Raw genomic sequence first — 26,927 nt, forward strand, 5'->3', positions numbered from 1 at the left:
CAAACAAACAAACACGCTTCAAGAGGAAAATGCCACTAGGCCCAGTTCATACGATTATATCACATCGTATGAGATATGACGAAGATACACGAGAAAATTACTTTCAACCGTTGAAAAAATAATAATAATAATAATAATAATAATAATATAAAAATAGGTTGGTGGCGGCTATGTCACCCCCGTCACTGGTGCCTCTTGCTCTTGAAGGAGTGCTGTTTCTGAATTGTGATTTGGCGGTGGAACCTCCTTATGAACAAGTCTGCCACGTGGTCTATGTCGTCTTCCAGACTGAATTCCTGCCCAGCCTGTTGCTTTGAGTTCTTCACAATATCTATCACAGATTCGAATTGATCCTCTTCTTCACAATATCTATCCAAATCAAGGTGATGATCCCAGCTTGAGCTTGAGCTTGAGCTTCTACCAAGTGGTGCAAGTACCCATGATCAATATCATCATCAATATCAATATTATCCTCCGAATCCGCCGTAATGTGAATGTGATCATCATCAGTTGGATTAATAATAAGATCAACTGGCTGGTGCTGGTGGGATCTGTGGGATACGACAACATTAATAATATCGTTGTTGCTGCTGCTTGGGTTGATTACAAGTGCGCCGGCTTTGCCCTTGCTTTGGTCTTGATCTTCCTGATGATGATCATCATCAGATTCAGGGTAGTGGTGTTGCTGCTGCTGCTGCCCTAGCAAAGCGTGGAGCTTGTGAGAGATGGAGCTCATCACAAACCTCTTGTTCAGCAACGAGAATATAATGATTCGAGTCTTTATGGCTCTGGTTTTGCTCCTAAGGGCCAGAGTTTTATTCTTCGCAATTGAGCTCACTGCAGCTATTATCTGCTTCACTAGTGCAGATACTTTCTTCTTCATCTTTCAATCTTAATTTGGTCTCGCGATACTAGCTAGCATTAATCCTTGATATTTCTCAAAGCACAACCCACAACCCAATTGAGACGAAAAGAAACCTCCGATGGGATTCGGATGGAGTGGAGAGATATAATTGCATACGTCTGGCTTAAAATTTCGTACTTTAAATTCACACCAAGTTCTACGTGCGTACAAAAGAAAATCTCAAATATTAATTAAGATTAATACAGAGAGAGAGAGAGAGAGAGAGAGAGAGAGAGAGAGAGAGATGGGCAACGGAAATTTATCTATTGATGCACTTGATTTGTAGGTAAGTAGTAAACAATGCAATACATATATAATAATAATAATAAGTAGGTAGTTTGGACGAACGAGTAGATGCAGTACGCGCAAGGGTTTATATAGCAATGGTACGAGTTGCCTGTCCTATCTCTACTGTCCACTATGGCTAGGCAGAAGCATCTCTTTTTCTTTTTCCTTTTGGGTCTGGAGTCTGGACTCTCTCATTTTCTGGAACAGACAGAGAGTGGGAGGAGTTGAGAAACAAAAGCAACGAAAGAGAGAAATTAAAGATAAAGAATATTATAACGAAAGTGAAAGTGAAAGTGAAAGCGAAAGCGGTTAAAGTTATATATAGACAAGACAAGTGGCTCCATTTCATGAGTGAGTAAAAAAAGCTGCAAAATCCCTATGTATGTTTGTATCTTAATTTCTAAGGAAATGGAAATCTTGATAAATAAGATTAAAAAGGGGAGCCGATCGAGAGTCGTAATCATACAGGACGATCTAGATTAATAATATCGCAACTTTAGCTCTATTAGTGTAATGACAAAAATATATGTATCCAAATTATTATTTGGCTTTTGCATTTGTTGGATAGGATGGTGCGTATTTCGACTAATAACACAATTATATGTGAGATAATTTTTTACGTGACGTTATGTTATTGGATAGGATAGCAAAATAATGATATTTAAGTCTTACATAAGTTGGTGTGGTGTGGGCCAGCAGTGTTGACCAAGGTTAGGTTTAAGTTGGTGGTCCGCCCGTTGTGAGCACTCAAATTTTGTCACACTCCAGTTGCTTAGTCTGGCTGTGTTCAAAATTTCCATGTTCTTTGTACTTTTCCGAAACAATGCGTTTTTTACTTTTGGCTTGTGCGAAAATGAGATAAATGGATACAATGACAAATAAAAAGACGGAAGAGAGAGAGAGAGAGAGAGAGAGAGAGATATATATATATATATAGGAGGAAGGCACGCGCATGCACAAGCACAACAGCATTTCAAAGGTAAAGAGAGAAGAGAAGAGCGGATGAGAATTGAGGACCATTAGTTAGAGAAATACATTATTTAAAGGTAAGATCTATCGAGTAGGGTAGGAGGACCATTAGCTGTGTAGTGCAAGCATGGTTGATACAAACGAAAAGGACGGCCATCGTATGGATGGAATTAAACGTTGCCTGCCGTTCCCATCTAAGAAAGATATTGAGATAATATAGTTTATAATTTTATAATTAATATGCACTGATGATGCATGGATGTGAGTGAATTGGAGGGGCCATTGGGAACATCGTTAATATTATTACATACCATACCACTCTCTCCGGCAGCCAGTCCCGGCCTGCCAGGATTTCAAGTCGATCTATTCTCCGGTATTAAAATACATATATATCATCAAACTAATTAAAAAAACCCATGTCCATGTCCATGTGGGCGTCCAATCCCAGCTGGCGGGCTCCAAGGACCGTAATCATGGTAAGGATGGGGTGGCCATGGAGGATGGACCATCCCATGGCCGGGTGGAGGAGGGTGGTAAGGGTAAGATGCCCCATGATCTGCCATGGGCGGGGGAGGTGGCGGTGGTGGTGGCGGTGGATAATAGGTGCGATGACCTGCTACTGCTACTGGTGGATCATAAGGATGATGATATTGTGGTAGGCAGCTGCTGCATATTTGTTGATGATCAGCTTGTAACTGTGATTGTGATTGCGAATAATTATTATTATGTGCGGGCGCAGGAGCGGGCGCAGCTGATGATATGTTTGATGTGTAATAATATTCCTCCTCCTGCTGCTGCTGCTGCTGCTGCTGCTGGGATCCGGAACTCGTAATATCAGAATTAGTGTTGTTGAACTTGTGCATAATATCATCATCTTCATCTTCTTCCAATGTAATTGTGGGGTATTGAATACGCGGCTGATCATCAGTACCTGCACCCTGTCCAAACCAAATGGAATAACCAAATTATTTATTAATATATAACCAAATTATTTATTAATATATGATCAGTAAAGTATAAGTACCTTAATGAGTAGCTTCAGCTTGTAGCAGAAGGTCAACATCCCATTGGGTTTTTCATCGCAAGTCCGGACCTGATAATTCACATACCTTGCCCGCTGCTGCTGCTGCTGCACTCCTCCAAGTCCAAGTCCAGAATTATTCGCCGGCGACGGTGGGATATATGGGATCATCAGATCATTCAAGGGCACACGAACCTCTCCTATACTTCTGTCTCCGATTCCCAATATTCCCAGACCCTGATGCCGCAGATCAAAGTGAATCAAGAGCCGTCCATCCTTCAACTGACGATGATCATCATTATGATCAAACTCAAACCGCATCTCGTGATTCCATTCAGGATTTCCATCTCCTTCCCCATCAGTTGGTGTTTTTTTTATTTGTTGCTCCACTACCTCTTCATTCATATGCTCTTCTGCTTCTTTTACTTTCTTCTCCGCATCATCGCTAATTACCTTCAGAGACACAATTGCATAAACTGAGAGTTTCTGAAAGAAGTTGAAGGCTTTCAGATCTTTGCACGACACAAGTTTGATTTCTAACACCCAATAACGTTGTCTGCTGGAATACTCCATTGATCCATGCTCCATGAATACCTAGCTCAGAGTCAGACCAACCAAATCCTTTCTTCCTTCCTAAGAACTGTGGACTAGTGGATTGACCGATCTCAATCAAAATTACTGTGATATGAATTCATTATATGTACTCTAAGGCGGTTTGGTTCATGGAATGAATTTGAGAGGAAATCATTTCCCATGTCATTCCCCAATGAATGAGAATGGAAGATTCCTTTCCCACGTTTGGTAATGCTGGGAAAGTAACCTGGAAATATCGCTTTATTTCATTTCCCATGTTTGTTTTGAGTAGGAATGGAAAATAAAGTTTGTATAAATTTTCAATTATACCCATATTAAATCAAATAAAAAAAGAACGCATTTAATGATATATTGTAATTCTAAATTGTTAATGGGAATAAAATGGTCATAAAAAAATATATATTTAATGTTAACTTATTTTTCCAAACTTTCTCATGAGGAGCGAAAACAAAACCCAAGTTGGGAGGATTGCTTCATTTTCCCTCTTACTTTCTCATACCTAGACTTACCAAACATGGGAAAGCAATTGATTTTCCATCTTCAAGTCTCCTTTCCCATAAACCAAACAGGGCCTAAGAAATAATATTGAATATAATACTAGTTAACAGTTGGACAATTCTGAATTGACAACATTTACTGCTCACCACCCCTCTAATACAGGGTATTAGATGCCATCCAAATACACTGGTGGGATCACCTCTCTCAGTAAATATGGTGCAAATAGCATTATTGATAATGTTAAATATATTATATTGGTTGACTGAATTGAATTAGTACTATATTGGTTAGCAGCTCAGCTCTTTATTTTCTCATCTTCTCACCTCAGCTATATGAAGAGTATAGGCATAGATTGCAGAAAAAATCTCATAATTATCTCATAATTTTAAGCTTGTAGCCCTCCCAAACATCACGCTCTACCTCCACCACTGCCAGCGTCTTTAGGTAAAACGTTGTTCCCGCGTCTTTACTACCACAAAACGTTGTCTGCTTGCTAGAGTCCTAGACCTCACCATTTGGAAAGCTAGCGCAATTAAGCATCCGTAAAGGAAGATACTCTCATTTCTTTCAAATATACGAGTAAGAATATACAATAGTGTGACGAATTACAGCTCATTGAGAAAACAGCAATGCCTCCATAAGCGGAAAAATATGAATCCTAAACATTTGTATTTCTACAAAAGACAATAAAATGGAAATAATTCCCTCCTAATAATAACCAATTGAATGCATTTTACTACTCCTATCAAGGGCTCTCAGGGAGCACAGGGCTTGTCTCTAGCATCTTTGTAGCATCTTCATCCATAGAGATCTTAGTCCAACCAGAATTTTTCATGGAGAAAATCTTCGCCCGGTCAAACCCGTTTCCTCTAAAGCCCGTTATCTTTGATGACACCATGGGCATCACAAGGACCGCAGATGCATTGATTGAATCCTCTCCAAATCCAAGTGACAACGCACAAGCAGTCTGCAAAAGGATGTAAACTCATGTCATTAATAGTCAGTCATACCATAAATCTATATATAAGCAAGTTCAACAAGCCAGTTAAGAGCACCTTTGCCTTCACTATTGTATCTGAAATCTTCATCAGGATTCCTTGCACAAATGATCTTGTGTCTCTAATTTGTACATCTTCGGATGGAACAGCTAGCCTGTAACGTAGACTCCGGTATCAAACAGTGGTGAAAATCACAAACAAACAGAATATTCATCCGGCTCAGATTCCAATGAATATGCTACAACAGTGAAATCATATAACGAAAACTGTTCAACAAATAAGGAACGCTGATATATGTAGCCATACAAAAAACTTCCCATCATATTTTGTTGTTCATTCTATTATATTAATATCAAGACAGTGCAGAAATGATGAATGAAAGGACAGCCTAATGCAAGGAGATTCCTGCCAAAGCAGGGTCTGGGAAGGCCAAGACACAGGCAGCCATACCCCTTTTTTGAAATTGCTAACGGCAAGCCATACCACTGCACCAAGGCATACTCACTATAATCTATATATTATAAACCTTGAGTATTGAATCATCATTAAAATGCTTCCTAGATGCTTTATAAGAACATAGATAGCTTGAAAATTCAAATTACATTATTTTTTGAACTGCGTAAAAGAGTGTATTGTGTACCTGCCCTCGTCTTTTGGAATGGTTGAAGACATCACAGAAACTAAAGATGAATTATCTTTGACTTCAGCACCTGAAAATTTAGAGTAAGTCCCTGTCTTGATATTCTGCATACTTAAAAGTGTTTAAAATAATAATAAAAAGCCCATCAAAATACCTTTTGAATCATCAGGTGCCAGCAAAGAAATGCCTACAAACACAGACATCATGCCCAGTATGAACATTGTTGTCCTTAGTGCATTTAATACCTGTTTTAACAACAACGAATAAGATTTCCACGTGAACTGAAACATATTCCAAAGGCACAGGATAAAAATGTTGGTGAGAGAGAGAGAGAGAGAGAGAGAGAGAGAGAGAGAGAGAGAGACCTGGTATTCTTGAAAATATACAAATCCTGTACAAATGGAAAAGAATGTCCAAGCAATCTGAAACATAGGAACAATAAGGATTGCATCGAATAATGACAATCCTTCATTCAACCGAGCCATCTGCAGAAGTAGAAGTAAAAAGTATGAATATATAAGAGCTAAATAAAGCACCATCTCCCATGCAATTGCAGCAATTTGCAAACCATGAAATTGAAAGTTGGCTCTGCAATAACTGATACCCAAAATCCAGCTGTACTTAGAAATAAAAGGAGCATGGAGTATGTGAACCAGCTATGTAACTGATAACTGCTAGACATGGCCAAACGTAGCAGGTTAGAGCTGCCAAAAAAAAAAGAGGAATTAGAAACAGAAGGCTTGGATGATTTCACCACTTGAGTCACACAAGGAAGACAATATGTTGGCAAGCTAACTTACAGAGATTTTGCAAACAACACTGAGAATGACCCAACAGCACCTGAAACTATAGCATAGGAAAAAGGAAGTAGCATATGCCAATAGGGTCTTAGATCCTGTCCAGAAACAGCATGCAGAAGTTCTCCTCTCCTGTATATCCAGAAATTGGATGAAACCAAAAAAAAAAGTGTTGGAGGCTTACTAATAAGAATGAAGCAGTCAGCACTTAGTTCTCAGAATCTCACCTGTAAATGGAGTGCTGTAAGGCAACAACTAAAACCAAAATTAGGCAGTAAAGAAGGAATGCAATGTTGCTGTATTTCTCGGCCAGCTGTTCTGGTGTGTATACTGTAATAAAACAAATAGAACATACATGAGTCCATTACTTGTGGATATAATATATTTCTTGGTCGATGCTCATCTTCTTTCTATATATTTTGTGTTTGTGGAGAAAGTTTATTGTGCAGCCTTTATATACTACAGCCCTCTCCCAAACATGTGAGGGGTTGGATGTGAGACAGCTGTTGTATACAACGTTTGCAAGGAAGATTGTTCTACTTGTGTGGGTGTGTGTGTGTGTGTGTGAGTTTGGGATGGTTGCTTCTTGCCACAGGTAGGACCAAAATACAGAACAATTGATCAGATATTCAGGGATTTGGCACAACGCAATACACTAATGAAACTATAAGTAATTGTGACTTGAAAATTAATCATGTACCAGGTGATTGGTGGTTGCCAAAAGCAACAAGAAAAATGTTCCCAAGAACGATAAAGGCTGTGGCAACCATTACCCTGCAAAGAAAGCTGTCTTAATACACGGATGTACTTAGAAATAGTAAGGTGATAAAGATGTGCAAAATGGATGTATAAATGGTGTTACAGTTATGAAAATCTATTCCCACTTCATATTTTAACGTACTTAACAGTCACCATTTTGTTTAACACAAAGTAAGCAAATGCAATGTTGGATATAAACTGAATGGAACCCAGTGCCGCAAGAAGTGACTGCACAGAAGAATACAAGAAATAATTAGAAAGAACAGAAACAATAAACTTATTCAGATAAGTGTCCAAGCTTGTAGCAGATGTTTTCATCTGAGTACTTATCAGTACTAATCTTAATTTCCAGTTTCAGATAAAAGGCTGCAAAATTTAGTTTGTACTGACCTGAGCAGCATATCCGAAGGATATGAAATTTAGGCAATTACCAAGAACGAAAAATAAAAAGCCTGCATGTGAAGAATTATATAATATTTAAGTCCGAGGTCCATAATCCACCATGTGAAATAGAATATGAAAAACCTTTGGAACAAATGAAGCACTGAGAGACAAGACTGTACCAACTCTCCATGTCTGAAAGTGTATAATAGGCTTCAAAGGAAGCTTTCCACTTGCTCCTTCACTTTCTAGTATTGAATGTCTCTCTCTCTGCCAAAACAGAAAATAAAAAATCCGATGATTGCATCATGGTATGAATATGGGGATATAATGCTGTCACAACAGAGTATTCATTCTCTCAATGATTTGTGTCAGAGTAGAAACATTCATCAGTACTAAATTGCTGCAGATGAACACAGGTTGCTAAAATTTGCATTTTCAGACTAGGTACAATAACATTGAGGAAGGAAGGTTATAAATTTGTTTAGTGATAGTTATGCAAATCACAATTTCACAATGGTTCCACAAGAAGAACACACACACACACACACACACACACACAAAAAGGAATAGAGTATAGAGTATACCTCATTATGCCCCAATTTCAGAAGGTTAGTTCCAAAGTTGATGGCAATGCTGCCGAAAAGGTTGATGAAAGCTCCAACGACCCACTCCCCCATGGATTAGAGAGAGATGTGAAGCCGTGGCTGCATGCAGTTGAAACCGGAAGTTGACACTCAATCGTTATAAAATCTGGCACAAGAAGAAACATATAGCGATTGATTAGCAAGAGAAATGCTTGAGGAATTCCCATGTCTCGGTCAGTGTTTGAATACAATCATCAATCGCATTGCTTACTTACTATAAAATTTAGAAATGGCTCTGGCATGGATGGAGCTATTGAAATGGAGGAACCTTCCTTAAAAGGTAAAGATAGAGAGGAATTGGAATTGCAGAGGCATAATTGAGAAACACCCAAAGGTCTCAAAGTAAGCAAATTAAATCTGCTGGTGTAAAAGATGGCAGATCAATGATCAATCCCGGTGTTGCTGGTGTGATATAATTGGCATTTAGCATCAATCCGATAGATCGGGAATCATTATGCGAAATCATGCAATTATTTATTTAAAGAAGACGAAAACAAAAACAAGAAAAAATAAAAGGTGAAAAAACTAAGTTTGGAGCTCGGGAGCTTACTTGACCTCTCTCGGACAAGTTGAAATTTCGATCGAGGCTAATATTCACAGCGGATCCAAATTCTGAGGCTTGTTTTCTTGTTTGTGTGTTGCTTTCCTCCTTGGGTTGGGCTAGGCGGATGGTGCGTTTGAAATTGATTCCGAAGATAATCAGACAGATGTGAGATTGGGAGATTTGAGGTTCAGGGATTCCCAGAAAGAAAGAAGAGATCAGAAAGGGCAAATAGGCAATGAAAGAAAGAAGGAAGGAAGGAATTATCTTATTTTCATTTCCTATAGATGGAAGAAGAAGAAATGAAACGACAGAAAGAAAGAGTTGTCCGGTCAATAGCCAAGGCGTGATACTTCAGCGCACGCTATTACGACCGTACTCTTCAACTGTCGGCTAAGGAATCAGCTACGCTGAGGCATACAATATAACTGCTGTCATCTGACCGTTGATCATTTTTAAACTTTTTGTTTGAGGGGTGGGCTCCACTAACTGTCATAGATGATTTGGTTTTGGTTCGAGTTGAAGTTGAACTAGGTACCTATTAATTCCATTAAAACCACCAAATTAATTCAACGAAAATGAAATTCTCGCCCATCACAGTTTTTATAATTGGAACATCATCATGTAGCTGCTATAAAGGAAAGACATCAGACTTCCTTTTTCTTTATATTAATAATAATAATAATAATTCATTGCATATAGCAGATAAGATGCATCAAATAAGAATGACAAGATATTTTTAAATCATGCACCATCAACATGAACGCACTCCTAATATGAAAAGGAACACCACCTGATTACAATCAATCATTAGGGAAACACTACAAAATTACTCAACGAAAATGAACTTTGCTCAGAAACATCTTGAATCCAAAACAGAAAAATAACAAAAGTAAAACAAATTAAGGTCTACTCAATTTTGTAGATAAACAATTTGTTTGCTCAATTAATAAAATAATCTCTTAATAAACACTCATGAACCTTTACTATTTTATCCCACTCCTATAGAAACAGTAAGTATCCAAACAAAAACTGAAGCAAGATTGTGGAACGGTTGATGAAGTCGGTAACTCGAATGTATCTGTTCAATTTAAAACAACAACTAAACTGTCAATAACTACATTATCTCAACCTTGGGCAACAGAAAAAGGGAGGATCAGAAAATTAGATGCCTGCTGGAAAAGAAATATAAACCGTCAATAACTAGTTCTTGTTTGTTGCAAATGTAAGAAGAACAAAAAAACGTCGACAATACAAATGTGAAGAAGTGTGAAAGACAATTTTTTTTTTTTTTTTGGTCTGAAAGTGTGAAAGACAATACACAACCCAAGACAGAAGTACTAATTTACTATGAAGCAGCACAAGGAGATGATATTAACGCGTGTATAATATCAGCATATAATAAAATGCTCTCTCATACGTTAAATTCTAGTTGACGAAAGTAGATGTAAGAATTAACTAAAAAATAAAAATAAGAATGTCAGGTGCGGGAACATCAGAATATGATGGGATAAAGCGTGTGTGTATATATATATATATATATATATGTCAATGTGTAATAAACTAAACTAAATTTGTATCTTGTTGGTCTGATCTGATCTGGTGTCGCATATTATATATATATATATATATATGTAAGATGAAAAAAACAATGATGGACTTTGCTGAAGCCTGCTAATGGGCTTTCATGACTGGGTCAGCGGCGCTAGGTAGCTTCGCTTGCAGTCCGCTAAAAGCTGGAAGAAAATATATGCTGCATGTACATACATAGGTACCCCAAAATAAATAAAAAACAATTAAAAAAGAATGTATATAATGATAGCTAGTAAAGCAATAGTGAGAGCATTTGTGTTGTGAACTTGTGAGTGTGCACAGTGCATGCATGATCAAGTTTAGATGAGTGGCGTCTCAGTCTGCTGACTGCAATGATTACTTACTTGGTTTAGCAAACCAAAGATGCTATTTACTATCAGTATTAATACCCGCATGCCATCATGCCATGCTAATCCAGTCCTCATTTTTCCGCCATTTTCGTCGTCGTCGTCGTCATGGCTCATGGCTCATGGGAATTAATGAAATGAATGGTGTCTGTCTCTTCTCTTGGTCAATCGTGGACCTCAACTTACTGGTGGCGGTCAATTTTGATACAATGGTTGGTTGGTATTGGTAAACCCTTACAAATTCCATGCTCAATTCAATTCAATTCTCAACAAACGAGGAAGATTCTTTCTAATACCACCACCACCTGGGACTGGATTGGAGTATTGTCTTGTCTTGTCTTGTCTTGTATACCACTGGACTGGTTTGGAGTATAAATTCCATGTAACACCATATATATATATATATATACTCACTATATAATGTAGTACTAGTCAGTCGGTAAGGCAACAAAATTTTTCAGAAATAAATAAATGGAAAAAGAATTGTTTGGCATCGGGTATTCATCTATAACATACCCGCTGGATTGTCAATATATAATATATATTAGGTACCGTACTTGTACCAAATACCAGCCAGTTATACTTCCCTGCCCGTTAAAACGTAATGAGTATAAAACTTGGGGTGGTATAGAGAGAAGCCAAACTTCATCTTAACACCCCCCTCATACGCTTACGATTGCCTACCTTCTTTCAGTTGGTACCGTAAGCCTATGAGGGAGAGAGTTAAGAAAAACCTCAGACGTCTCGTATATTAATATAAGCCATGTAATTTGTAAACATACACACACAACACATATATGAATCATATCCCATATATATGATATTGCATATATAGATACATAAATCTCTGTTTGCAGAGCTGGCTAGCTACCCTAGGTGATGAAGCGAAAACAGAAGAGGGGCCGGAAAAGATGAGGAAGCAATTGATGGTTTATATACCGTTGCTGTCCATACAAAATAAAGCCAAAGATTCATGCGTGGTGTGGATTCCGAGCCAATCAAAATTGGGGGCGTTATTCGCAAACCAGCTGAAATTGGCTGAAACCTTCATGGAAAAGTAGGGGACACTTCCTGTCAATCCCCATGCATTGTTGAATAACATAAATCACACAATATTCCTTTTCTTGTTTTGTTTGTCTCACCCACGCCATAAATCACACAATATTCCCATGCAACGGAGATAACACTATTTTGCTATCCCGATTAGTAATGTTATGCCACGTTGTCACACTTGTAAAGACAGGAAGGATATGGAATGGATATACAAAAATGTTATTTAAGCATATATTATATTTTATACACTCACTACCCTAAACCTAAACGCAGTCAATCTCAATCATCCTCTGATATCCTCACCCTCCTAACTAGGTCCTCAGATCCTCAGACGAGCCTTCTTCGGGTTTTCCACAATTGAATCATATGACGTATATCTTTCTATTTTATTTCATTTTATTTTATTACAACTATACAAATAACTTCATTGAATCGAACATGTTATATCAGACAACAAATAAGGCAACACATTGCGTACCCCATTATGCCTATCTCTCTTCTCACACGATGTGCACAAGTGGGTGTATGCTAAGTTCGACTGGACCCAAGACCTTGATCATTTCACTTGAAACCAGACAGACCTAATGGAATAGCTGGAATAGACATCCATCATTTTAATATACACAAACAGGAAAGCATAAACCAAACAGAGAGAACCCGCTCTTAAAAGCGAATGAATTACAGAAGCAAAGCCCAACAACCATAATACAAAAACAACCAAAATCAGCCTTAAGACAAAAGACAAGCAAACAAAGAGGTATTCCACTCTAATACATGTAAATCTCAACTAAAAGCTGGAGGACTTCAATAAACAAAGAATCCATCACACAAACTTTCTCATGCAGAGGCACATCGTGACTGTATATATGTACTTGCACATTATATGATAAGGACGATGAGGATGACTACGACCACCACCACACAAACCGCCACCACCCACCAACACTGCAATACACAAACTTTGCATATTTTATACAATTCTACAGAGAAGACTTTGATAGGAAATAAAAAATAAGGGATTATTATAATCAACTTCTAAGAGAACATGGTAAGTTCAGCTCTATAACCTACAATTAAGTATTACAGGGTGGCCTTGTTCACAAAACTACTCTAACATGTCCCTCTGCTATTATAACAGACAGTCTTCTTGCCACACTAAACAAAAATGAAAGTTTGCGTTTGCATGTAGATTCCTTCTCTTTGCAACCTAACGCCTTCTTTCTGTCCACTATGTATTAACCACTAGGCTTCGCCATACATACAGGAAACCTATCATAGGTGATCCATAGACTAAAAATTGCCAATGTAGTATGTATCACAGTCAAGATGGCATGATGAGGGCGTGCTAATTTCCTTTTGTGATACATGAATTCTCTTACAATTTTTGTTATGGCACATAATTCCTGGGCTCATCTGAAGCCTTTCAGAAAATACATGCAGATTTTATTTGAATATAGACTGAATTATTGTGATAGATTATCTGACTTCAAACACATCTTTTTCCTTCACTGAGCTAGCATAAACTGCTAAACACCCTGTAATCAGAATGATGGCTTACCAATAATGTGGCAAGTCAGAAGCTAACTTCAGGTTTTCCACAATTGAATTTGATAGGACGTGAAAGTATACTACTTAGTACTTACCCATGATGATCTGGATTTAACTCCTTTGGAGGCCTTAGCTAGTTGAACTCTAGCTTGGGTTGTTGCAGCAGAAGAGTTGTCAATGTTAGAGTGAATGTCATCTGTAATAATAGAACACTTTACCCGATAAATAAATAAGAGCAAAAAGATCCATGAATGGAAAGTGAAAGTGAGCGATACAATGGAAATAAATCATCTGCTGGGTATCTGGAAGCTACCAATGACTACACCCTGCTCATGAACGAGAACTGCAAGGTCCTTGAAAATTTCGTTAGCTTGTCCGATTTGTTCTTCTATCTCTCTAATACCATGTTCCCTCTCCTCAATTATGGCCTCATTGAAAGAAATCTCATTGTCAAGCAAAAGTACTTCCTGCCTGCATGTGTTTGTTCAAAAACAAGGGTCATTGTAATTCGTCTATGAATATGTCAAACCAATCCATGTGTATATGCATGCGAAGATGCTCAAACTATATATGGCCATTGGGTAGCCGATGTTAAGACTCTCAATGTACAAGGTTCATGGAAGCAAGTTTCGACCTTCAGCCACTAAAAAGAAATGAGAAAGCGATGGCCATGGGATGGGAGCTCCAAGCAGTCCAACAATACAAAAGTTAAATAACCCAATTGAAGAACGCTGGGAACTATTCATCCTTTCTCATAGTATGAAAAGCCAAAAATGGAAGGTGAAGGATGGTTTGGAATTGGCAATGACAGATGAAATAAAACGAAAAGAACAAACAATGATGATGTGAATGCAGATAGAGCATTGATTACCTCTTTTGCTCCTGAAGGAAAGGTTGGCGGTGCTGATCCCTGGTGCTGGTAGGTTCCAAATGTTCCTCAGAGGCAGAGGCCGCAGAGCTATAGTGAAAGCGCAAAAAAGAAAAACCAGCCAACAAGGTATGGAGGTAAGTCATACAAAACACAATCAGAAATTAGGAAGGTGAAAAGAAAACAAAGAAGATTGTGTTCTTTCGAAAGAGTAGAAATATATACGTTGCTGCTGCCAATGGCAAGGAAGGCATGTAAGTAGACTCGCGCTCAGAGGCGAGCTGCTGAACTTTCTGGAATTCTTGCAATGTTGTTTGGAAATCCCTTGCAAGCTTGGCATCTTCTATCTGCTTACTGGGCTGAAATTATCAACAACAAAAAAGATGGATTTTTTATTTAGAAAGAAAGAAATGTCAGAAGATGCAGGAAGAACAATGTTAATAATTGCAGATCAAGATTCAAAAGCAGTGATGAGACTGAGAGGGAGAGAAAGAAAAAGACGTACATTGACATTGATGTGGTGATCAGATTCGCTGAGGGCTTTGAGCTTGGCAGACGTATCTTTGACAAGCTCAAGTATGCGTTGCCTTGTGTTGTGCCTGCCATTAGATTAGATTACATTAGGCTCATTGTACTCATTAGTAAGTAAAAATCTTGATTTTTGAGTAGCGAGTGTGTTAGTATAGCAGTCTAACAACAAGTCAGTGCCGATGGGAGTTTGAAATTTGTGTGTGGGAGAGAGAGAGAGAGAGAGAGAGACGCACAGCTTTTGGCGGTGGTCGGGAGTGTCCTTGGCAGTGCCGATGGCATCGACCAGTCGACGGAAAGTGGAAACGGCAGTGTTGATCTGGAATATTCCGGCAGCCACCGCCTGCGACGGAGACGCTGATGCCTTCTTTCCCCTTCCTCCGCTATTCTGCACATCTTGAAAGCTCATTTTTTTCTTTTCTTCTTCCTAATTTCTTAATAACATCACACCTTATTTGAGATTGATGGAATAGTAAATGGAATTAGACCACAAGGAGTGGGATGGGATCTAGCACGTCTCTGTATGTATCTGTAAAGCAAGTCTGGTACGGTAGCCGTTCCCAAATTTGTTTAAAGAAACTGATGAGTCTTACTGGAGAGAATTGGGCCGACCTTCATGCGGGTCCAGAAGAGTGAGTAGACTGTAGAGCTGCTGCCTCTGTTTTTTTCCTTTTTTCTTTTTTCTTTTTTTCCTAATAAATAAGTTCGAATTTCATATTCCTCCCCAAATAAAACTAATTTTAACACCTAAACAGGCAGCAGCTGCAAGGCTGTGAGCCCTCCTTTGCATATAAAAAGAAGAAGAAAAAAATAGAGCTCTGGCAAATTAATTTGTGACTTAGTGGTAGGCCTCGTTCTGTAATTTAGGTCCCAGCTGTCAATTTGGGTACCCGCCAGTCAATGAAATAAGAACCCCTACATACAGAGAAAGACTTCCATGAAACAATTAGGGTGATTTTATTGGCACCCCATTATTTGCTCTTTACACCCCATACTAATTTTAAATATAAATAACCTATTTTACACAAACGTCATTATTTTATTGGCACCCCATTATTTGAATCCAATCATCAGACTTTGGCTTTTCAAAAGTAAAATCAAACGTAAGCTTAATCAACACTTAGAAACGTAAATATAGAAATCAAATTTGAAATCAAACCTTGACTCTTCGAATGATTTGTGAAAACTTGAAAGAGATGGGTTCGGGTTTGCAGAGATGGGTTCGGTGGTGAGCAAAGATGGGTTCGGGTTTGCTGGGGCATGCGATGGGGTTTGCTGGGTTGTGCAATGACAAGGTTGCTGGGTTGTGCGATGGGTCTTTGCAAAGAGATGGGTTCTGCGACGGAGTGTGTCTGCAAAGGGATGGGTTCTGCGACGGGTGTGTCTGCATGAGGAGGGAATTTTCGATGGGTAGGGCTTGATATCAGATGGGGTGGGGTTTGATTTCAGATGGGGTGTGTTGAAAGGGAAGAGGGTTTTCGGTGGGTGGTGTCTGATATGGGATGGGGTTTGCACAATGAGTTAGGGAAGGGTTCATGAAGACAATTTAGGAAAAAAATGGGATTTAATGAGTAATTTGAAATTTTATTAAAATTTAGTGGGGTGTAAAGAGCAATTAATGAGGTTCATATAGAATTTCCCAAACAATTATTGCATTATTTTGCTATCACACTCAATAACGCTATGACATGTGTGATAACACTTTCATATGGCATGACATTATTAGTATCCCCATTGCAACTAAGTTTTTCTCCTACATACAGGCCCATCCAACCCCAAAACCGAAAGAAGAGAAAAATAGTTTATTTTTAGCTCATTTCTTAGGAACCAAGAAAAAAATGGGAACCTCAGTTTTAAATAATTTGTCTGCTGAAACTACACTACTAACACTATACAGTTGACGGCCTTCCTCATGGCTATCTGAATCTTAAAGCATGACTGACTACTTATCTCTTTCAACATTACATGTCAAAAAGCGGGCGTCTTGATTTACAAGCAAGACAGCCATAGTATTAGACTATTAGTAGGACATATGATCCTTCCTTACACAAATAGGATTTGCGTACGCGTATGCGTATGCATGAGAATGGGAATTTCGCTGCCAAATCTGTATCCCTCTTAAAGAGCCACTTGCAGCAGCTATTGCACAAGTAACCTGCCAATGGAACTCAATCAGAAGCACTGATGATGATTTACACAAACGAATTTGAAACAGTAGGGTTGAAATACCTCGGATTATTTGCCATTGAACTGCAGTCTTGATCAGAACCCAACCCACCAAGGGAAGAAGGAAAACAGTTGTAATACATTCATTGCTAGCATCAATCTGTGATGACCTACGTGATTCATGCCAGGTCATCTTGGTTTTGCAATATCAGGGAACTACAACACACGACCTGGAAGCAATGGAAACCGAGACAGATTGTTGGGGCTCATTTTAATACCCAATGCTTATATGTGAGGTTCAAAGAGTAGCAAACAATAAGCAAATCCATGATGCAGTACCGTCATTAAAAAGAATTGGAATTATGACCGCTACACAACTAATACTTTATCAGAGCAGGTAAGGAAGCATGAAGTTCAGCCAAACATTGAAAGATCCAATTTAGGAGTTGTTCTCTCGGTAGCTCTAGGAGAAGTTCTGCCTGCAAGAGAAGAGACAAAGACGGAGAAGAAAAGAAAAATGTGATGATCCGCTGGGGAACCGTGTGTAAAAAGCAATAAAAGTTTCTTTTCCAAAACTTCGCACACCTGTCTAAAACTTAAAGAAAACAAAAAGGAACATAAGGTGATGATATGTTATTACCTTGATCTGATCACCCCCAAAAACCAAAGAATTTCGGTGAACATCAGAAACCATTGAATCTGTAATCAGCTCGAAAACCTTTTTATTCATACTTGTTTTCATAAAAACCATCTTTCCTGAAGCATATATCCTGGTTATTCCAAGATCGGCTGCCATCCTCCTCACATACAGCTTCTTTAAAAGAATCTCCATGGAGGGTGGCTCCTTCCCATATTGGCGGCGCAAATTCTCAGCATATTGCATCAAACTCCAGATATCTTTCTCAGCAGCTTTCTCAGCTTCCTGAATTATCTCCATGGGATTCTCCAGATAATTTATGTACTCAGAAGGGAGATGAGGACTTATATTTATATCAATCTGAAAAGTACATAAAGCGCACCCATCAAGTCAGTCAACCAACGTTATAATCATATACAACTACAAATCCATGTTCCCATGCGTACTCTGGACCATTTGTCAATTTTACTTCAAAGAGCCTTAACCAGAGATACTCATTTCAATCTCTTCTAGGAGTTACAATATGATCTGTTGGAAACTAATCAGCATATATCTTGCTCAAGTGTTTATTTTAAGATGGTACAAAAAGTGATAGTAGAAATACCTCAACGGACCAGTAAGGAACTGAAACTACACGGTGTTCATCAACCTGGCATCAAATAAGAACAAGAAGTTTAGAATTAGTAGCACAATCAAGTTTTCGTCCACACAAAAAAAGTAGCACATCAAGTAAAAACTCACATTCCAAACATCGAGTGGGCCTAATGAATAAACAGTTATTACATGTGTGTGTGTGTGTGTGCGAGAGAGAGAGAGAGAGAGAGAGAGAGAGAGTGTATGTATCAAACACGTAATCAACAAAGTATACTAACTAGGCCCATTTCGACATTAGAACTATTTTGAACCATTGCCATCTAATACATTTATATTTTATACAGTTAGAGCACAAAAGAGATTGCAAAAGACAATAGTTAATTTAATAATATCAGCCAAATTGCATGTAAAAATGGAAGCAAGAAGCTAGAAATGATTCACAAAGGACACCTAACCATGATGCTCCTTTTAATAAAAGTATAATATAAAACAAGTAGATCATGAACAAGAAAAAACCTTGGACAGGCTCTCAAAGAGCATTTCAAAGAAGAGATCAATGCCAACATTTCCAACATCCCCTGTTTGTTGCTCACCAAAGATGGTACCAAAGCCTCTGATTCCCATGTCCCTCTCTGCAAGTTGGAAACCTTGCCCGAGTTCACAGCATTCCTCAAGAGCTGCAAGTCTCTCCTAGAGCATGACCACAATGAATGATACTTTAAACACTCCGAAGTAAGCACCAACAAGAATATCCAGAACACAGTACCTAATGGTCTTTAAAGTGTATCTAAAATAGCAAGCAATCATGAAAAATAGTGCTACATATCATGAAGGGTAACACAAGCAGATTTAAAGAATATACAAAAGTTATTCTCGTGCATTTGAGGATCCATTGACTACTGTAATCAGTAAAACATTAAAGGTCAAAAAGAAAGAAGTACCAGTGCTTGATCAGTTAGTAGTGACTTCTCCGGGTAAAATAAGTGTGCATGAGCTTCCTTATCTGCCCGCCCTACCCTTCCACGCAACTACTACCATTTAATGAAAAGAAAAAAACAGAGAGAACAAAAATTTACAGAATAAGTAAAATGGATAAGGAGTTAGAAAAGCTCAGATACCATTATATTCCCTTGTTTAATACATGAAAGGATTTGAAGTAACCAAGATAACAATTTTAAATGTTAGTCTTCCATATATGCTGCACCATTTGAGAAATATATGAAGAAGAAGAAAGACCAAGACCTGATACAACTGTGCAAGGCCAAATTGTTGAACATCTTGAATGATGATGGTGTTTGCATTCTGAATGTCAAGCCCACTTTCTACTATATTAGTGCATATAAGAATCTTGATTTCACCTTGTGCAAATTTCTCCATGGTTTCCTCTAGCTGCTTTGAATATTGCTGAAAAAAGATGCAGATATCAGTACAGAATGAAGAGAAAGAAACCCAACTGAGCAGATCCCATCCTAAGCTGTAAAACTTGACGCATATGATATCCTTTTCAGATCCTGATGTATCCTCAATTTTCCTAAGGTTTAAATTTCATCACAAACATTATAAAGTTTAGTTCATAACTCATTTCTCTATGTTAATTGATTATAATGGTTTCACATTAGGCGTCTATATTTGATCTCATAGTAGTTCCCTTTGAGAGATATCAAATGCTAAAGAAAGGAAGAAAGTACCTTCCCGTGTGCAATAGCTATTTCAACATTGGGAAATGACTGTTCAAGAAACTCCATCACTTCTTCAAGTCCTGCAACATAAGAACAGATGTGAAAACAAAAAATGCTGTGGGAAAACAAGCCTTGACATTCCCCTAATTAACTGTTATTCAGTAATGGAATTTCTCTTGTTCTTTTGACATGTAAGCCAAATGAATCAAAAATCACGAAAATGACAATCGTCTTTCACTCTACAGCCTCAAACAATAGTGATAAATGCATTTGGTCATTACTGACAATGAAAGAAGCCATACAGAGACTCAACGCATAGTTACTGCCAACACAACTGCTACCAAGCAAACACCATACAAATAAATCTTTGTGCTTGACTTTTGTACGAGTAACAATATACATATAAACCAGTAATCAACGAGGTTACCTTTAATACGAGGCAATACATAAAACACTTGGCCACCTCGGTCCAGCTCATGCTTAATTGCTGATAAAACCTTTTCTTTACTGTATGCAGAAAGATGGGATTTGATAGGGACTCTCTCTGGTGGTGGAGTTGAAATCAAACTGAAACAAAGGAAGAACTAATAATTACAACAGTATCAGATTAGGGGACTGGCAAGTTATATAAGTCACATCATTATGTAAGACCTACCGTGGAGTAAACTAAATTTCTGTCTCTTTTCCACTGTCTATGATATTGTTAATTTTACCACCTTTTATTTTACATACAACTCAACAACAAAAAAAGACTTAACCCAACCATTTCAAATTGGATGATTCTCACTAACAGATAATAGTCACTGACAGTGATGAAATTGTGACTACTTATAATATTATTCAGAAAATTCTAATAACAGATTCTTATAATTGATCCTGTACAAGTGCAGCGTATAGTTATTTAATAGACTGGCTTTTCTATACACACACGCATATATATCAGTCCCCTTCTATTGAGGGATCCCTCAAATAATTATATTTGAGGGGCACCATCTCCTGCGATTTATTTTTTCAACGATCCAAACCATCTATTTTTTAAGTCTACATTCATAGATCATCCTTGCAAAAAATTAGACAAATCGGAAACCGTTTCAACATCCAATTGTGTCCTACAAAATCAATGAACACGTTGCTTCAAGAAAGTACTAAAATTCCAATAACTCAATTGAGTGGTCAAATGATATCGGATTCAAGTATTTTTTGTAGAGATGATCTTTGAATGATTATCTAAAAAATAGATGATTTGGATTAGTAAAATACAATGTGGAGTGGCCCCTACAAGGGTGTCCCTCAAATAACCTTCTTTGAGGGATTCCTCAATGGAAGCTATATGTGTGTGTGTGTATAATGTAATTCGTTAACTAGCCTTGTTCTGAAATTTCCAAAAAGAAGAATTGAAATGGGCATCTAGATCTAGAGATGTTTATAAGTTCAATGACAAGTTCATTACCTAGCATCACGGAAGCCAGTCAAGGCCAAATACAGGGTACGTGGTATAGGTGTTGCAGATAGAGTAAGAACATCCACTGATGTTTTGAATGAAGCAATCTTCTCTTTTTGTTTGACGCCAAACCTCTATAGAGCAGAAAGAAAGTACATGCTTTAAGAGAAAGAAAACTATGTAGGTCACTGTAGGGCAACTAGGAGATAATCTAATCTATTGTAGATAGCAGAAAATAGATTCAATGACAAACCTGCTCTTCATCAACCACAAGCAAACCCAGATTATTATACACAACACGACTTCCAAGAAGTGAGTGAGTCCCAACAATTATGTACAAACGACCATTTTTAATCATGTCCAAATGCTCCTCTTTCTCTGCTCTAGTCTACATGCCATAACAGTTGTGATCAGTCTCAGACTAAAAGAAAATAGCAGTTTGAAACATCTAGGGTGTTTCAGAAACAGAACAGAAAAATATAGTTGGGCTTCAAAATTTGCTAACCAATACGATTCTGAAGTTCAACCAATTATATGATGCTCCTCAGTTGATTTGCAAATTACAAATTCCGGAATGCATAAGATGTATATCATATGTAAGAAGACTTGGCGTACCTGAAACCTGCTCAGAAGTCCAACCTTGATATTTGGGTAGACAGAAAACCGGTCGGAAATAACATCAAAATGTTGCTTGGCTAAAACAATTGTGGGTGCGAGAACCATAGCTTGTTTCCCTGCTGAAACTACACAAAAAATGGCACGCAGGGCAACTTCAGTTTTGCCAAAGCCAACATCTCCACAAATTAAGCGGTCCATTGGGGTTTCTCTCTCTGTCAAATCTTTGTGAACATCAATGAAAGCCTGTATAAGGTGCAAGTGAATGTGTAAGAGGAAGAGTCCAGAGAGGGTAGTTTGAGTGATGTACGGTTGGTTGGCAAATGGAAGGATGACAGCAAAGCAATAAGCAAATAAAAAGGCAGAGTGTGCATGGGTAAGAGTTGAGAGATGAGAGTAGTAAGAGGAAAAACCTGTTTTTGATCAGGGGTGGGCTCATAAGGAAACTGAGAAACAAAGTGAGTCATGGCATTAGTCTTTGGGTAGGGAGGGCGTCTTTGTTTGAGTCTATGTAGATACAACTCCATCAAATCAACAACCATTTTCTGAATGGCAATCTTGCCTTTGGTCTTTCTTTTCTCCCATACACTGGTGTCGCTCAATTTGCTCAAAGTGCGGGGCCTTTTGGTTTCGTTTGGGCTGAAAAAAGATGAAAACTTTGATGATAAATTTGATTCTATTGTTTTACATATTCCAGTTTGTTTGTTCTTTGTTGAATGAGTAGAAAGAATGAAAAGGAAGTAAATAAATGAAACGTACAGACTATAACGATAGAGCAAGCGAGAGGCCTGCTTAACAGGAAGCTTAGCCATGCCATCGGCATACTCAATGAAGACGTACTCCGCGGTGGAATTGGAAACGTCGAATTTAATCCCAACGAATCGACCAATGCCGACCTTCTTGTGAACGACGTAGTCCCCAGAACGAAGAGTGTAGGGGTCGACCTTGTAACTAGCATCTCCTCTGAGCTTCTCAAGCCCCCTCTGCTGCTGTTGCTTCACCAACTCTATGTACTTGTCCGCCTCCTCCGACTCCATCACCGTTCTCGTTTCTCTCTTGCTCTGCTCCCGCCTAATCCTCTCGTTAACAATGGATATGGCGTCGCCCACTGCCTCCACCGCTTCCCTTCGCTTCCCCCCAGCCCCAGATTTCGGTTTCCACTGCGTCTGCGTCGAGCCTCCTCCTCCTCCTTGTTCACTACTTTGGGTGTGGGAGTGGGTGTACACAGCATTGGGCACCCAGCAGCAAACCTGTCCTCTTCTTCTTCCTCTGTTTTTGGCATTTTTGTAGGGATGGAGTCTCAAGAAGACTCCCCAGAGCGTGCTCCCGGGACGCGACCACACCCTAAACCCCAGACTAATTGCAGTTGCCTCTTCCGACCACCTTGAATTTGAAGGACCAGCGATTGGAAGGAGCAGAGCCATCTCAGACTCCCAGTGGACTGACTGACTGGATAATTAAACAAACAATCAACAACCCAAACTTATCACGTTTGAGGTTTTGGAGGGGTTTTACTTTACTTTCAGCATTCCTTTTCACTTTTTCTGCTCTCCTTTGTTCACTTGCTTGCCACAGTGATGAGAGCACGGGTGAAGGCTATTACGTATATATTCCTCTCTTTTTTTCTCTTTCTTTTTCTTTTTCTAAATCTAATAGCATGAAATGAAGCCTGGAAGCCTGATAGCCATGTGGAAGATGCGTACCCACCCACCCAACAGATATTTCTAATAATATGGGGCTAGAATATGGGGCTTGGGCCTGCACCGTTGTTCGTATTGGACGGTCCCTTGGGCTTACAACTTACAAGTTGATGCTTCTTTTATCACTTTTCCCTCTTAAAAACTTGGATTTTTCGCGAATTCCCTCAACTATACCGTATTTGCATTTGGGTCACTGAACTCAATATTAGTTGCAAAGGTTACTCAACTAGGTGTTTTGTTACACCATTAGTTCTTCCGTCAAGTTTGTGACTTTTTTCGTTAAAAATGAGGGTAAATTCGAAAATTCACCCAAAAACCTTCCTTTCCTCCACAGTCCTCCATTGCCGCAACCCGATATTTTTCACCTCTCTAGTTCTTTTGTACTTCACACCTTCTCTGTACACTTTCCTAACTAGGCTCAGTCATGGTTTTCTGTTGAATTTTGGGTTTGTTTTCACTGTGATCTATGCCTTGTTTTATGTCTTCTTGGATAAGAAAGTTGGATCTTTGGCTGCTTTGCTCTGTGTTCTTTGTTGGGTTGGAGCCAGTTTGCTTGCTAGTCGCCTTGGATTTTCTTTGGAGTTACCTTTGAAGGTGGAGGCGGTATCATCGCTGTTGATCTCGTAAGACCCACTCCTTCTTGTTCCGACGTGAGCCTTAGGGCGGTGGTCTTGCCGACGCGGAGTCGAAGAGGTCGCGCCGCTTTTGCCGTCATAATTCTTGAGGGAGGCCATGTCGTGCTAGACGTCAAGGAGGCCGCCGGAGTTGGATTGGTAAACGATCTCATCGGGAGTAGGACTCGAGTCGGCGGCGGCAGCATAGGAAGGGTCGGTGTTGAAGGGGAGAATTGTGGATGAATTTCCGAATTTATCCTCATTTTTTACAGAAAATTTAACAGAGTTTGACAGAATGACTAATGGTGCAACAAAACACCTAGTTGAGTGACCTATGCAACAAATAATTGAGTTCAGTGACCCAAATGCAACTACGGGTATAGTTAAGGGACCATTGCTGCGAAAAACCCTAAAAACTTTTAATCATTCTCCATTAGTAGTAGACTCATTTTTTTCTTCTTTTTTATTTGAATACGAGGTCTAAACTACAAGAAAATGCCTTTGTAAGAGTTTTATTTGTTTTGTTATGACTTTATCTTTTGAAGTTTTATCTATTTTTGGTTGTTTTAAATTTACACTATTAATTAAGATGCTTATGCCAAAATTTCTTCTATCTCGTGTGATCGTTAGTGGAGGAGCCCTAGATTGTCTTAATTTTAATGTTAGATCGCTCCGTTATTGTAATGACCTTTTGTGGCTAGACTTTTTGGCTGAATTATAAATGTAATTCCAGAATTTCTCAACCAAAAAAATAAAAACTATAAAGAGATGGAGTTTCTCACACACATGTATTATTATGATTCAAATATGAGACCACTAATCTGCAAGTCAATATATTTTTCACTAGGCTATATACCTCATTGGCATCAACTGAGTTATTTTAGTTCAATTGAATTTTTGGTCATTCTTCGGTGAACTTTATTACAAATTGTTGAGACTGAATTTCTTAAATTAGATAACAGTTAAATTATTAAACAGACATATTGCGTGTTTGTGTTTGGTGCACTAACTTTATCGTTCCCATTAAATGCCCCGAGCCAAGCCACACCTATCCATCACATGCATTGATCACCTTTGAGCTTTCATGATCAACGTATTAATTACATTTAGGAGCACTGATCACTTTGTAATCTTTGAATTTGTATTGAGAAAAAGAAACCCGATACAACTAACAAGAGACAGAGAGAGAGAAGAAGAAAGTGTTTGATTATTGCAGTGTGAATTAATGTCTTCCGTCCATGAGGCGGTTAATTGATCCAGAAACTCTACTGTATTTGATGCCAGTTAAATATAAGATGAAGAGACAACGATAGAGTTGTGGCCGACATACTTCCACGAAAGAGCAACGAAAAGCTGTTCGCAGAATTTGGAACTGAGTTCTTGGAATTATTAGGCGAACCTGCAATCAAAGGCAATAACATAGAGCTTAATTATAACAAAAATATTAGTTCAATTATACTGTGTTGTACTACATATGATATGAGTAACTCAATTTGGAGTAAGGACGCGGACATAGGTTTAGTCAAGTTGGTTAGAGCAGATGTACTCTTATTCTGCACCGAGTTCGAATTATCTCTTGTATAGAATAATTTGGAGAGGACAAACAGATAAAAGAATATTTATATTGATGGTGGTGTTGATTAATCAGAATGACTATTATAATTAATTAATGTTGGTAATGGTAATGGATGGTAATGAATGAATTACCATTACTTGAAAGGCAGACGAGTGGGTTGACACGTTGGCCACATCTTCCTGGCAATTCCTGAGCCTCATTGACATTGATGCCGGCTTGCTCAGCTTCATTGGAGCCTCGGTTGCTTATCATACGACACAAGCATTCAGGATTGGACTTGATCACCCATTTCAGAGGATCGCAACAATTGTCCGGAGGGTGACGGGTTCCATTAAGGTAGTTTAGGCAAGGCGCAAGCCGATTGAGGCAAGACGTGTCGACTTCTTGAGCAGCCAACACTAGTATTCCTTCCTGCGCTACAATGCCGGCAAACACTAGCACCAATAAAGGTGCTACTACCACCCCCGGAACCCCACGGCCACCACCACGGCATGTCCCTCCACCCTTCTTATCCTTGTCGTTCCTGTTACCCATATCTTATTACTTGCTTTTCTAAGTTTCTTTGTAGTGCGTACTTCTAGTTGTGTCTATTAACAGCTAGTTGAGTTTGCTATATATAAGCAAGCAAGCAAGCAGCTCTCTAGTCTCTACGTACGTACATACATAGGTGTCTACTACGTGTGTTTGTGTAGACGGGTGGGTGTAAAGATGAGATACAGATGACGACGCTAGCTAGCTTAACTACACCATCGATGATCGATCCCTTAATTCGGTTGGTAATCCAACTTGCGGCTCACTGGTTGACTCTAATTTAATTCTAAATTAAAAGTCACTGGCGTGTACGTTGTTACCAAATACACCGACGCTCCTGGCCGAGGCTGATATTTGATGGAAGGCGGTGGTGCTGGTAACTGGCCATTAGATTTAGATA

General features: G+C 38.7%; 6 protein-coding genes across 14 annotated transcripts; all 6 read right to left on the reverse strand.

The window, feature by feature from the left end:
- Window positions 1-38: 38 nt before the first annotated feature.
- Window positions 39-1,033, reverse strand: LOC103330415 (uncharacterized). Its single transcript, XM_089049587.1, has 2 exons — window positions 438-1,033; window positions 39-369 (listed from the first exon to the last, which is right to left on the reverse strand). Exons 1-2 carry the CDS (start codon window positions 881-883, stop codon window positions 183-185), a joined length of 633 nt encoding a protein of 210 aa, XP_088905713.1. The 5' UTR covers window positions 884-1,033; the 3' UTR covers window positions 39-182.
- Window positions 1,034-2,367: 1,334 nt separating this feature from the next.
- On the reverse strand, window positions 2,368-3,990 carry LOC103330416 (uncharacterized). The gene is made up of 2 exons (XM_008232994.3): window positions 3,186-3,990; window positions 2,368-3,099 (listed from the first exon to the last, which is right to left on the reverse strand). Exons 1-2 carry the CDS (start codon window positions 3,768-3,770, stop codon window positions 2,566-2,568), a joined length of 1,119 nt encoding a protein of 372 aa, XP_008231216.2. The 5' UTR covers window positions 3,771-3,990; the 3' UTR covers window positions 2,368-2,565.
- Window positions 3,991-4,806: 816 nt separating this feature from the next.
- LOC103330418 (magnesium transporter, putative (DUF803)) lies at window positions 4,807-9,393 on the reverse strand. Of its 8 annotated transcripts, none has more exons than XM_089049580.1 (15): window positions 9,047-9,363; window positions 8,712-8,853; window positions 8,437-8,602; window positions 8,032-8,119; window positions 7,859-7,920; window positions 7,611-7,696; window positions 7,410-7,483; window positions 6,937-7,039; window positions 6,713-6,841; window positions 6,517-6,616; window positions 6,278-6,397; window positions 6,067-6,157; window positions 5,913-5,982; window positions 5,330-5,426; window positions 4,807-5,241 (listed from the first exon to the last, which is right to left on the reverse strand). In XM_089049580.1, exons 3-15 carry the CDS (start codon window positions 8,527-8,529, stop codon window positions 5,020-5,022), a joined length of 1,335 nt encoding a protein of 444 aa, XP_088905706.1. In that variant the 5' UTR covers window positions 8,530-8,602; window positions 8,712-8,853; window positions 9,047-9,363; the 3' UTR covers window positions 4,807-5,019. The 8 variants fall into 8 exon arrangements, with proteins under 8 accessions (XP_088905706.1, XP_016649519.1, XP_088905704.1 ...); XM_016794033.2 differs by having other exon boundaries at window positions 6,481-6,616; XM_089049578.1 differs by having other exon boundaries at window positions 8,712-8,898; window positions 9,047-9,319.
- Window positions 9,394-12,569: 3,176 nt separating this feature from the next.
- On the reverse strand, window positions 12,570-15,526 carry LOC103330420 (syntaxin-22-like). The gene is made up of 7 exons (XM_008232997.3): window positions 15,211-15,526; window positions 14,952-15,045; window positions 14,672-14,805; window positions 14,450-14,536; window positions 13,892-14,049; window positions 13,674-13,774; window positions 12,570-12,975 (listed from the first exon to the last, which is right to left on the reverse strand). The coding sequence occupies exons 1-7, from the start codon at window positions 15,381-15,383 to the stop codon at window positions 12,910-12,912; spliced, it is 813 nt and encodes a 270-aa protein (XP_008231219.1). The 5' UTR covers window positions 15,384-15,526; the 3' UTR covers window positions 12,570-12,909.
- A 1,234-nt stretch (window positions 15,527-16,760) lies between these two features.
- LOC103330419 (DEAD/DEAH box helicase) lies at window positions 16,761-23,757 on the reverse strand. 2 transcript variants are annotated; one of them, XR_016125815.1, is made up of 15 exons: window positions 22,866-23,757; window positions 22,520-22,745; window positions 22,107-22,352; window positions 21,745-21,879; window positions 21,501-21,625; window positions 20,478-20,617; window positions 20,060-20,130; window positions 19,614-19,775; window positions 19,313-19,399; window positions 18,888-19,061; window positions 18,382-18,426; window positions 17,781-18,137; window positions 17,480-17,619; window positions 17,204-17,370; window positions 16,761-17,129 (listed from the first exon to the last, which is right to left on the reverse strand). XR_016125815.1 is itself a non-coding variant. In XM_089049588.1 (13 exons), the coding sequence occupies exons 1-13, from the start codon at window positions 23,528-23,530 to the stop codon at window positions 17,518-17,520; spliced, it is 2,535 nt and encodes an 844-aa protein (XP_088905714.1). In that variant the 5' UTR covers window positions 23,531-23,757; the 3' UTR covers window positions 17,395-17,517. The 2 variants fall into 2 exon arrangements, 1 of the variants encoding a protein (XP_088905714.1); XM_089049588.1 differs by lacking the exons at window positions 16,761-17,129; window positions 17,204-17,370 and having other exon boundaries at window positions 17,395-17,619.
- Window positions 23,758-25,539: 1,782 nt separating this feature from the next.
- Window positions 25,540-26,893, reverse strand: LOC103330421 (Bifunctional inhibitor/lipid-transfer protein/seed storage 2S albumin superfamily protein). The gene is made up of 2 exons (XM_008232999.3): window positions 26,128-26,893; window positions 25,540-25,819 (listed from the first exon to the last, which is right to left on the reverse strand). Exons 1-2 carry the CDS (start codon window positions 26,528-26,530, stop codon window positions 25,686-25,688), a joined length of 537 nt encoding a protein of 178 aa, XP_008231221.3. The 5' UTR covers window positions 26,531-26,893; the 3' UTR covers window positions 25,540-25,685.
- Window positions 26,894-26,927: the final 34 nt, after the last annotated feature.

The sequence above is a fragment of the Prunus mume genome, linkage group LG4, assembly GCF_029339155.1.
Source record: "Prunus mume cultivar Tortuosa linkage group LG4, ASM2933915v1, whole genome shotgun sequence".
NCBI classification, from domain to species: Eukaryota; Viridiplantae; Streptophyta; class Magnoliopsida; order Rosales; family Rosaceae; genus Prunus; species Prunus mume.